At 36.4% G+C, this 13,296-nt stretch overlaps 1 protein-coding gene across 1 annotated transcript; it reads right to left on the minus strand.

The window, feature by feature from the left end:
- Positions 1-11,767: 11,767 nt before the first annotated feature.
- Positions 11,768-12,712, minus strand: LOC111525932 (olfactory receptor 2B6-like). Its single transcript, XM_023191600.2, has one exon. The coding sequence runs from the start codon at positions 12,710-12,712 to the stop codon at positions 11,768-11,770; it is 945 nt and encodes a 314-aa protein (XP_023047368.2).
- Between the last annotated feature and the right edge of the window lie 584 nt (positions 12,713-13,296).

Consider the following 13,296-nt stretch of genomic DNA (forward strand, 5'->3'; position numbering starts at 1 on the left):
TTTTTTTCTTTTTAAATCTGTGCATTTGTTGAAAGGTCAATCAGTATCATTTTCACTGAGTTTCTTTTGCACAAAGACTATTCCTCCATCATTTCAGTCCATTTCTTCACCCTTGACCAATGGCATCTAACATATAGGTACTAAGTAAATAGTTATTTAACTGGATATCTACATAATTGATTTCACTTCTATATAGATAAAAACTTAATGGCCAAGTTACATGAGTTACTGCATCGGATTTTGAAGTTACTGTATTTGATATTGTAGTTTGTTTCATTTATTAATCTCTAAGCTGTAGGAAACAGTTAAAAATCACTTAAACCAAGATCTTTCTGATTTTGCTGTAATTTATTTTGAGAATGGATTGAAACTAATTTTTAGGAAATATATTTTTTTTCCCACAAGGCACAGTCTCAGGGATAGAAGGGCCCTTAATCCATCACCAATGGTCACATGCCCTGCTTCACGGCAGTAAGAATCAGAGAAAAACAGGGGTTACTTTCTTCAGAGTTTCTCTAGCTTTCTTGCTCCTACAGTTGCCTGGCTTAACTTGCTCCAAATATCAGATGGTAGTTTTTGAATTTAAAATAAATAGATTGAAACAATTCACTTATATTTTAAAACTTATTGTCTCTGCTTGAAAATCAAGAGCATCATGTTATTTACCACTTCTAATACACACTGTTAGTGTAATTTAAGAAAAACCTCTTATCATTTAGCCTCCTCATTAAGGTTTCTCCATAGAGGGAAGGAGGAGAAAAATCATTAGAAAAAACTTGAATGCACACACCATATTTTCCTCTCAACAACTCCCACCAACCTATTTTTATTTTTATTTTCTTTGAAGACATAGAGAATAATTTTTATATATGATTAATACATGGAAAATTTCATCATTTTAATTTCATTAGCTGCAAATTGTATTGATAAATTCATCACCTATCAAATAAGAAGGAAGGGAATCATATCCATGTGGAGATACACTTAGGATTAAGGATGATACTGTGAGAACATACAAAACCTGTGTTCAATCCTTCCAAGTCATGCCTGCATTAAATACTTCATTTTATAATAAAACTAAACATTTTTTGGTGGAGAGTATAATGATTCTTTGAATGTTACTTGTTTCCCCCAAGCATTTATTTTCTCTCTTTACTAATCACTTATATGCAAATTTTATCCTACAAAACATTTATAAACTGTCTGTTTTTTTAACTCTCATATGTTGTTGAAACCCTCAATTTTTTTTTGAAACTAGTTCTCTTTTAGGTTCAGTGGTACATGTGCAGGTATGTTATGTAGGTAAACTCTAATTCATTCCAGTAGCAGCTCTAGAGAGTTAGCATCCTAAGTCTCTTCTTCTCTATTTTCCTCTATTTCCTGGGAGGTCACGTTACCAATAACTTCAGTGAGAAAACATAGGTAATTATATGTTAAATATCTCAGTTTCCTACCTGTATAAATGAAATTATCTCTACTATGATTTAATTCCACCCACTTCAGGGTTTCAAAGGCAGAGAAAGAGCTCTTTTTTTCTTTCCAAGTCAGTGACCAACCCTATGCACAGCCTTATAAAGAGCGTCTTTGCCACAGTACGCACTTGCTATCTCTCTGTCTCTTTCTCTCTCTCTCTGTGTCTTTCTCTCTCTTTCTCTCATAAGAGCACACATTTTATGTGTGTGTGTCTGTGTATGTGTGTGTATAAAATTCACACAAACTCCATGTCTAAAAATTCTAATAATGTTGATTTACTGAGATTACTTTTAATGAACCAGTCAGATTGTTTCACTATGCTCTATTGATAGATGATAAACGAGAGATAGATAGATGATAGATAGATAGGTAGATAGATAGATATAGATAGATAGATAGATAGATAGATAGATAGATAGATAGATAGATAGATAAGCAGATGAATATAGACAATCTTAAGACTTATTCACTTTAAAGAAAAAGAAAAGCCTTCACTCCATACTTAGGACTTTCTTATAATGTCCCTTCTCTTTACAGCCATGCTTTATGAGCAGAATAAGGTATCATTCTGTGCCCTGGCACATTTGGTTCAATTTTGAACCCTCTTTATCATGCTTGCCTCATGAGTCCTCACAAACAGCTCCAGCAAATCCACAAATAACTGTCACAATGGAAAATTCAATGCACTCTTTCTATTTTGTTTTTATTTTAAACTTTCTCAAATATATGACACTATCATACAGTTCTTTGTTCTAAAATAGCTCTTTTCCATTGGCTCTGTGCTACTTAGTTCTGGTTTTCTATTTCTTCTCTGAATATTTTTTCTTTTTTTAAATTTTTTAAAAATGTACTTTATTTTTAGAGCAATTTTAAGTTTACAAAATAAATTGAAAGGAAGATACAGAGATTTTTCATATGCCCCTACCCCACATAGTCACACCTTCCCCCATTACCAGCATCTCCCATTGCAGTAGTACATTTGTTATAACTGATTAATTTACATTGACATACTACCAGCCAAAATCCATAGCTTACATTTAGGGTTCATTCTTGGTGCTGTACATTCTGTGGGTTTAGGCAATTCATAATGACATGAATTCACCATTTCAATGTCATACAGATCAATTTCGCTGCTCTAAATATTTGTTCTTAGTCTCTTTATCTGAGTCTTCTTTTAACATTTATTGAAATTTAACGGTTTCCAAAATTTTGTCCTGACACTTTCTTTCTGTACTTTTGTTTACTCAAATATATTATTGTGCCTTTTAAAGAAGACAGATTAACTATTTTCTTACAGAATAGAAAATAATAGTCAGCTGTTTCGGGCACTACCATAGGTCTTCTGGGTTGCAGGTCCTCATATCCTACTTCATGGTTGGCGCATCACTGCCCCTGAATGGGTCTTTCCCATAAGGACTCACCTCTTCTTCCAGCCGTCTCCCTGCCACTGTTACCTATTTCAAAGAATCGCACAACTTTGCTTTAATCTGTATATTCAATCAAACACCAAAATTTTATTTGCTTACTACCTGTTGTAGTTATTACCTCTTGCTGTCACATGTACAAATTAGTTCAAACCTTCATTATCTCTGGCAATATTTTATTCTTCAGCTTCATGTAATTCTAATCCAACTTCAATTCTGTTGTCAGGATAAATGGTGATGCCAATCACATCTTGTAACATTAATTTAGCTTTTAACTCTTTATTGACTTAATTGATTATTCAAGGATGCCCAAAAAGCTTAGGATGGCAAACAATATTTTTACAATGCTTCCTGACTGCCATTCCCATATTATCTATCACTGTGACTTCTCCAACCCCATGCCAATCTCCACGTTTAATAATGCTGACTGACTTAATTACTCTTAATAAATCAATCAGGTTGTATCACCATGCTGTGTTTGTTTTCTTAAATCACACTATTCCTCCTGTCTGAAAGTCCTCCTACTAGAATCTTGCCTCGTGGCTGGGCACTGTTGCTCACGCCTATAATGCCAGCACTTTGGGAGGCTGAGGTGGGCAGATCACCTGAGGTCAGGAGTTCAAAACCAGCCTGGCCAACATGGCGAAACCCCGTCTCTACTAAAAATACAAAAATTAGCCAGGCACAGTGGTGGACGCCTGTAACCCCAGCTACTCGGGAGGCTGAGGCAGGAGAATTGCTTGAACTCGGGAGGCGGAGGTTGCAGTGAGCCAAGATCGTGCCATTGCACTCCAGCCTTGGCAACAGAGTGAGACTCGTCTAAAAAAAAAAAAAAAAAAAAAAACTCCCCTCATTTGTTTGGCAAATACTTAACTATCTTTTAACACAGCTACATTATCTCTTTCCATCTAAAACTTACCTGAGTTTAACTGTCGACCCAAGAAGAATTGAACACTGTTTGGAGCCCAGATTGCATTCATTTCAGATTCCTTATTATTTATACTAACTTTATGACATTTATTTGCATAGATTTTCCAGCTTATTTAACTGTTCTTAGTTAAGGAATGAGAAATTATATACCTTATTTACAGTTATAATTTTGATGACTCGCATAGTCGCTGGCACTAAGCAGATGCTACATAAATTTTGGATAAATTTCATAAAATTCAGAGAAGTTTTACTCACCAGAGTGGATTTCTTAGTAGAAACAAATCTCAGTTGATCCTGAGACAGAGCATCTTTGTTCTAGAATCAAGCTGTTATTTCAGTCCATGAAATTTCCATGTAGGGAAAGGACTGAAATGCTTTTATATAGGATCAAACAGGATGTAACTGCCCAGGGACATTTAAATTTCCTATTAACTAAGTGGTATTTGAAATAAAGCCAGTGCTGTCCAGGCACTAGGGACAAAAATCCTGTGCAGGGAAGTTGGTGTTTCAGATAAATACTATGAGTTCAAAGCAGGGGATTTTATGGACCTCTCCCTCAAGGAATTGCCTCATTGGAAAGTAGTTAATTATTATCTTGGTTTAGGTAACTCTTATAGTCGATGCATTTCAGGTTAAAAAATGAATATTATCATAATGTTTTCTGTAATATAAGTTCACAGGTTTTTCTAGTAAAAACTATTTTTTCATTAATTAACAATTTCAGTTTAACTGGTCACTAATAAAATCATGCATGATTGCATTGGCCTTATGTAAAAAAAAAGGAATACTTAGTAATTGTTTATTTACATAAACCCATACATAATAGTAGAATCAAATAATCTCAGAATAAAACCAATATTTAGAGAGCTAAACTTTCTTCAAACATGGAGTCTTTTCTAAAATAACTTGAAACTTATAATCTAGTCCTCATTTTAACAATCCCCTAGATGAATATGAATAATTTTTACTCAAAAGTGAATGAATTCCATTCTCAAATATGTGTGATTATGGAAAAGGCATTTTTAAATCATGATAAGGACACAACATAAAATCTACCTTCTTAGCATTGAAAGAAATTTTTAAAACACTTTTAGTATGAAAAATTTAATATATTGTATATTTTACTTGGCAAACATTTAAAAATAGCTCTAAGTTTCCCTGTATATATATCATTTATATTATGTATATTATATACATACGAATTATATGTATAAATACAAGAAACTGAATTGTAAATGTTGCAGACCAATAAACTTTATTTTGATCTCCACTGACAAATGTAGTACCACATTAAGCACCACAATACGACAATACAGTGTCTCAATAAGGATCACACATTCTCATAAGGCTATTTATGAACAATAAGAAAGACAATTAATGAATGATCAAAAAAATACTCTGAGGTTCTTTTCATTTTGAGGAAAGAATTTTCTATTTTAACATGGACTTTGATTGTGATCTGATCAATATTTTTGTAAAAGCTTTGGATACAGATAGTAGGTGGATTCAATATTATACATGGTGGTTAGTAGACAAATAGTACAAAAATTTCAACATACAACAATAATGAATAATTTAGAGAAAATTGTAGGATAGTTCAAATAGGATAAACTTTAATAAAATATTTTCCATAGATAAAGTCACATTAAAGTTTGAGAGATGTGTGTTTTCCTTTGCTTTTTTTTTTTTAAAGATTGCTTAAATCTAATTAATACATGCTAAGAGCATCCAATGACAATCAAAGTAAACAGTTAAAAAAAACCCTAAGTAATATATTAATTGATGAGTAATATTTTCACTTTACTCTCTTCAGCAGACCGAAACTGAATGAATTGTTTCAGAATTAAATACGTTAAGAAAATTGTAGACAAATGGATCTGTTAGCAAACAAAAGAGATTGTCATTCATTCTAATTACTAGAAAGCTCAGGTGACCTATATTTTCAACATTAAAAATGTTTGTCTTTTAAAAATAAATTTAAATGTATCTATGTTCCTAGAATCAATCTAGTAATAATGGTTATTAGTTATATTCAGATAGTTGTTTTCTCAACATAAACAATAATTTTCAAAACCTGCTCCTGATGAAACAGTAAACACACTGGTATTAAGAAATATTTATTTATTTATTTATTTTTTTTTAAAGCAAGGGTTTGAATCCCTTACAAAAGTTCTGTGTAGACCTTTTTGAATTCAGTGAAAAAATCTAATTTTGATATTGTTGTAAAATTCTTTCTTTTTTTTTTTCCATCTACACTTTCAATTTCCAACTCCTGTGTCTACACCTTTAATATTCTGACTCATAATTCAAGCCATGAAGATGTTTTTCCACAACTCCTCCAGGATAAAAGAAAGCCCATATTAATTTATGTTAGTAATAATAACATTGGACAGTCTGGAACTGTTTATGTGGCTTATATAAAAGGGGTTTTCCACTAGAAGTTTAACTCAAGCAGGGCGAGATGGCTCATGCCTGCAATCCCAACACTTTGAGAGGCCAAGGCAGGTAGATCACTAGAGCTCATGAGTTCAAGACCAGCCTGGGCAACATGGTGAGACCCTGTCTCCACAAAAAAATACAAAAATTAGTTTATCTATTATTTTATATTTTCTATTTTATTAATTTCTATTATTAAATATTTTCTTTATTATTTCCTGGCTTCTACTGATATGGATTTATTTTTCTTTTTTTCCCTAGCTTTTCAAAATCTTCTATCCAGACCACAAAAAATTTTCTCCATATCAGCAATAAGACCGTTTTGCTATCTTATTTATGTGTTTACCGGAGTAGTGCATTTAAATTTTTCTCTATAACTTTTCTTTGCATTCACAACTTGGCTAACTGGTGCAAGAGCCCTAGCTTCTGGCCTGTCTTGGTTTTGATAGGCCTTCTTCACTAAGTTTAATCATTTCTAGCTTTTGATTTAACTAAGAGACATGTGACTCTTCCTTTCACTTGAATACTTAAAGGCCATTGTAGGATTATTAATTGGTCTCATTTCAATATTGTTGTGTCTTACAAAATAGAAAGGTCTGAGGAGAGAGAGAGATGAGTGGGTGGAGCAATCAAAACATACATCATTTTTCAATTAAGTTCAGTGACTTATATGGGCAGTTTGTGGTTCCCTAAAACAATTACAATAGTAACATCAAAGATCACTGATCACACATCATCATAACTGATACAATCATAATGAAAAAGTTTGAAATATTGTGAGAATTACCAAAATGTCACATAGAGATATGAAGGGGGCACATGGCATTGGAAAAATGGTATTGATAGATTTGCTCATTGCAAGGTTGCCGCAAACCTTCAGGTGCAATAAAGTGAAGCATAATAAAATGAGATAGGCCTGTATTTGGTCGAACATCATTCTGGGTGTGTTTGCGGAGGTGGCTCCTCTCTGCAGGCAGGTCCCCATTGACTTCCCAGCTCTCAGCAGAGAGGATAGCTACTCTCCGCAGCCGGTCATCCCATCACCTCTCAGTTGTCCTCTACCGTGCTATTGCTGATCCTGGGACTTTCATTGACTTCAGAGGGGAGGAAGTGCATGTGGATTGGTCCATCTGTGGCCATGGTGGGCAGAAAAAGGCACCACAAGACCCCACTCCAGTCCACCGGTGTGGCAGCCTGACCCCCAGCCTTCAGACTCTTCCTGGCCTGAGGATGGGGCCTTACAGGGACCTGCTCCCTTCCACCTAGGAGCCCGTCTGCCTCCTGACGCCTTCCATGGAGCACAGGCTGCTGGTGCCAAGGGGCACCTGCTGGCCAACGCTTCCCCCTCATCCACTCTTGTCTGGCCCAACATCCAGAGGGGGCTGAGGTGGCAGGGCTCGATCATGCGTATACCCGGCAGGGTTATGACAGTGCCTGGGCTCAGCTCCACCTACTCCTAGGTTGGATCAGGTGCAGAGAGTGGAGAGAGACCAGGCAGTAGGAGCAGGCACTTCCGAGCCTGCAATGGCAAAGGGGGCCTTCCCGGCTCTCAAGAGCACACAGAGGCCCAGGTCTACCGTCCGGATTTGGACAGCTGCAGCTGTGCCTGGGTGTGTGGGGCTCCTGCCTGCTCCCAGCCCTCAAGAGCACACGGAGGCCCAAGTCTACAACCCTGATGTCGGTGGCTGCAGCCGCGCCCAGGATGGGCAGGGCTCCTGCCTGCTCCCAGCACACAGGAGACCCGGGTATGCTGCACCGACTTTGGCGGCTGCAGCTGTGCCTAGTCGGGCAGGGGCTTTCAGGGGCGCCCTGGATAGAGTAGAACGCAGGCCAGCGCTGTAGGGAGTGGCAGGCTCCGAGGTCACCCAAACGCCTGGCGGACCCCAGGAGACTGGCCCTGGGAGGCCTGCGCAGAGCCTCCTCCCGAGGCCCAGGAACTCCAGCATGCCAGCTGCACATCACGGAGCTTCTCAATATTGAATGCACTATGGATTACATCCAGTGCTTTTAGGTACTACGTATATTTAAACGTTGTGGTTTTCATCTCTAGAAGTTGGATTTTTAAAAGTGTCTTCCACATCTATAAATTTCTGAACATATGGTAAACAGTATAATTGTTTTAATGCCATAACTTGAATCATTCTAACATATGTGTCAGTTCTGAGTCAGGTTTGATTTGTTAATTTTTTTCCTTACATCATATTTTCCTGCTTTTTTTCATGCTTAGTAAATTTTCATTGGAAAATTTTCTTTTACTGGGTGTATTTGTAATCCTAGAAATATCCTTGAATTTCTTCTGGAGTGCTACTAAATTACTTGGATACAGTTTGAAACTTTAGTCACTTGTTTCGAAGATTTGTTAGGTACAACCAGAGCAGTGTTTAGTTTAGAGCTAATTGTTGAAACTCTTGAAGCAAGACACTTTTGATTGCTAAACTCAATGTCTCAGGAATTCTTAGGTTTTCATCCTGGCACATATATAGCTTGAGAACCCACAGAATTCCCAGCCTTTGCATAAGCATTGGGCGCTATTTACCTTAATCCATTAAGTAATTCTTTCCTCATTCTTGGATAGCTTCCTCACACACATATGCAGATCAGCGCTCAGCTAAACTCAAGCAGGGCCTTCTCTCTGTGTATTAGTCCATTTTCATACTGCTATAAGGAAATACCCAAGACTGGGTAATTTATAAAGGAAAGAGGTTTAACTGACTCACAGTTCCACATGGCTGGGGAGGCCTCAAGAAACTTACAATCATGGTGGAAGGTCAAGAGGAAGCAATGACCTTCTTCACATGGTGGCAGGAAAGAGAAGTGCAAGCAGGGGAAATGCCAGACACTTATAAAACCATCAGATCTCATGAAAACTCACTCACTGTCACCAGACCAGAATAGGAGAAACCGCCCCCATGATCCAATCACCTCCCTCCCTCAACATATGGGGATTACAATTGAGATGAGATTTGGATGGGGACACCGAGCCAAACCATATCATTCTGCAAGTCGTGAAAGATTTTTCTATGTTTAGCATTATCTTTTCTGACGCTTTTTATGACAAATTCTGCCTTAGTCTGGTTGCTCAGTTCTGTCTCCTTTATTTCTGTTTTGTTCAAAAGTTGTACGCCTTGATATAAAGGTGAATATCTAATTTTATTTCAGCAACTTGTACATAGTTGCCATCAAAAAATATTTACCAAATAAAGGAATAAACATTTTCATCATAAGATAAACTTCATCATAGCAACAGCTCGTTTAAATGATGCTGGTTTTGTTTTTTTATAACATATGCCAAGTATTTTTATTTAATGATTTACTAATATCATTTTTAAGTTGTGTTGGGTAGTTAATCTAAATCAACAATATATAACTGTGATGAGAGTCAGAAAATTTCTATTGTTTCTAAAAGTATTGGGAATTATCCACTGCTCCTAGAATAAATATGATAGTAGACTTGGTTCTGATATAAATATTTTTACCTTATTGAATATGTTTTCCTACTATTCCTACAGCACAGGGCATATTTCTACTTAATGGCTTGCTGGATATTTGCATAATTGATGTAATATTTGATAACTTTTAATATTTAATAACTTTAATGTTTTGGTAATATTTTCAGGAATACTTAAAATATTTCCTTATTAAATATGTTCAACATTGCCTTATTTTGGTTTGCTTACTTGATAGTACAGGTACTATAATTTATTTAATGATATATTTAAATATATAGCCTTCCAAAATCTCAGGCAGCATACATGCAGAAACATTATACCTTTATAAAGTCAAAAATTTTACATTGTTTAAAGATAAAATTTTTCTCTGGCATATCTGTAATAATGAAAGAGAAAGAAAATGTATTTTGAGGCCTTTGGGGACATATCTTGAGCAGCCACCCACATCAGCAGAACATTTTTCCAAGCACCCGTTTTTTTATTTAAAAATACATGAGATTTTCTCAACATAATATATCCATGTTTATTCCAATGCAGAATAGTAGTTTCAATGTTCAATTATTTTGAGTTCTATTTATACTTCTAAGATAAACAAACAAAAACAAGAATATGTTAACGTTTTTATTAAGTGACCCCCCAAAACCCCACAACATTTAGCCTCTGAGAAACATACTCCTTTAATAGAATAAATAAATAAATACAATAAGCATTTTTTTCATAATACATATTAGGATGTATTTTATTTCATGCCAATAGCAGACTCCATGTGAAAACGAGTCATGGGTTGGGAAAAATACTGTGATCCAAAAAATTCATAATGTCTAGGATCCTTTTCCAGATTATACTAGAATTAAGGAAATGAACTCACTTTCTCTTATATAGCCACGGGCCTTCAAAAGTGTTCCCCCTTTTCTCTGTGTTCCAGCTTCTCATCTGTCTTAACACCGGGGGCCACAGAAAGTGGACATGCTCACAGTACAGGAAACAGAGCTTTCAACTGTTCTTTTAATGACGTGGATTTTTTGGTGAACTCACTCTATTTTGTCGTGGTATCTTTGGCTCATAGGTTTTTGAGGCAGTTTATAGCAACAGGCTATAAAAGTTTTTTTTTTCTAAATAAAGATAATAGATCAACCAAAGTTTTGAATTCCACATGGTATTCTCAAACCCCCACACTGAAATAGGACTAACTTGCCCAGTCAAGTGGTGAAGAAAGATTCCTTGTCAAAACATGTAAATTCCTGCTGAGTTTGTGTCCCTAAATTAGAATTTTTTTCCATCTCAGGTTTTTCTCCTGCTGATCACTGTCCAAAGCATCTCACTGTTCATCTTTCCCCCCAGAGTAAGCTCTATTTGTGTTGACCTAGGCCTCGTTATTGTGTACCACGAGAGCATAAGACTGACTAAGGCAAAACATTTATGGCAAAAAAAAATTTTAAAAGAATTCATGGCAAAAAAATTATATTTAAAATCATCACCTCTAAATTTGTTCATTAATTTCTCTTTCCATAATTTCATCTTAATGTTTTTGAACTAATTGTCTCTCGATTTTACTTGCCTCTGAGACCTTAAAAAAGCATTTGAGGGTGCTATAATTGGACATTGAATGTTAGAAGATGGCTAAATGGTGGCAATACTTGTTGATCAAAATTAACTCACGATAGTACTGACATGTTTTTCTAGGAGTTGGGATCATTTCTAATTTAACTGGGATTCATTTATAAACAATTCATGCTAAATATATTTCCTAAACTTTCTAAGTATCTTTTTCTCTAGCTATTATACCGTTTTCCCCTACTTTAACTAGATTAACTAGTCATTAGGAAAAGAGAGAAAAAATGACTGACTGATGGAATTCAATATTGTAAAGCAGGTATTCTCATAAGTGAAAAAATGCTACATAGATTTTACCAAGAGTTAATTGCTTTTTTCTTAGTCTTGTTCCACTTGTGAACTTTGTGTCACTTAATACTATTCCCTCATCAATTCCAGGTCTGACATCTTTTTGAAAGTCAAACATATCTATCCTTGCTTCTTAGGACTTCTTTTCAGAGATCATCTTGTCTTAATCCAAAACTCTTTAGTCAGTGACCTTCTCAGGGCAGCTTTCACATCCTTGTTTCTCAATGTGTAGATGAATGGGTTGAGGGTGGGTGTGACAATGCCATAGAAGAGAGCCATGATCTTCTCTTGGTCAAGAGAATAGCTAGAGGGAGGCTGTACATACATACTGATGGCCGTGAAGTAGAAGAGGGAGACCACCAGCAAATGTGAGGCACAGGTATTGAAAGTCTTCCAGCGACTTTCAGCAGAGTGGATTCTCATTACTGCCTGAGCAATGAACACATAAGTGCCCAGGATGAGGGTGAGTGGCACCAAGAGAAGCAAAGCACCTAGTACATTGAGCTCAGTTTCGTTCACACCAATGTCCATACAGGCTAGTTTCAAAAGGGCTGGAACTTCACAGAAGAAATGGTCCAACACCCTCTGTCCACATCTTGGGGCCACCACTGTGAGAGTGGACTGGACAACGGAGTTAGCAAAACCACTGATCCAAGTGCCAGCAGCCATGTGGATACAGCGTCTCTGGTTCATGATGACTGGGTAGTGAAGGGGCTTGCAAATGGCAGCATAACGGTCAAAGGCCATGATGGCTAGAAGTATGGATTCAGTAGAACCCAGGGCCAAAAATATATAGAGTTGGGCAACACAACCCCCATAGCTAATGATCTTTTCTGCTCCCCGGAGGTTGACCAGCATCCGTGGGACAGTGCTGGTGGTATAGCAGAGGTCCAGAAAGGATAGATTGGAGACAAAAAAGTACACAGGACTGTCAAGCTGGGGATCCAGGCAGGAAACTAGGATAATGGAGATTTTTCCAAATAGAGAAAAGATGTAGGCCACCAGAAAGATTACAAAGAAGGGTGTCTCTAGCCAGGGATGGTCAGAAAATCCCAATAGGATAAAATCATGTAGCGAGCTTTGATTATTGATCCACATGTCAGCACTGGTAGGTGAAATTCCAGCTGAGACCTTTAAATACCCACAGTTAGGGATAGACATCAACAGTAAGAGGAAACCACTGAGAATTAGAGATCAGAGATGCTGAGATTAAATTTTCATTTTTGCTCTAATCTGCATCTGTATCTTCATGACAGTAAAATGTCATTTGCATCTATATCCTGGTTATGATAAATTGTGGAGACAACATCATCAATGTAATATTGAAAGATTACTAAGAAAAGAATAAATACCACACCAGCAACATAGTTGGGAATTTTGCTTCTTTAATATATGTCTTCTGGTTAGCTACTCACTTCATTTGAGTTTTCATATTTTCTCTTCTAAACAGTTTTATTAGTACAACCATCAACTCTACATTCATGGATATTTAATGGTGGCAACAGAGTGTAGATTAAAACAGAAGGAAAAGGCAGAGCTTCCCACAAACAGGTCAAATGAAGGCCAGCATGAAGACTACAGGAGGATCTGCAGCCAAAGACATCTTGGCATGTTCATCCGCTTTATACAGATCATGGTCAGGAAACACTGTAAGAACTGCAGCACTTCATAAAGTCTGCATG

Source organism: Piliocolobus tephrosceles, chromosome 5, assembly GCF_002776525.5.
Source record: "Piliocolobus tephrosceles isolate RC106 chromosome 5, ASM277652v3, whole genome shotgun sequence".
Lineage (NCBI taxonomy): Eukaryota > Metazoa > Chordata > Mammalia > Primates > Cercopithecidae > Piliocolobus > Piliocolobus tephrosceles.

Excerpts from the sequence above, each read along its gene's own strand:
- LOC111525932 (XM_023191600.2), bottom strand. The coding sequence starts at position 12,712 with ATGTGGATCAATAATCAAAGCTCGCTACATGATTTTATCCTATTGGGA.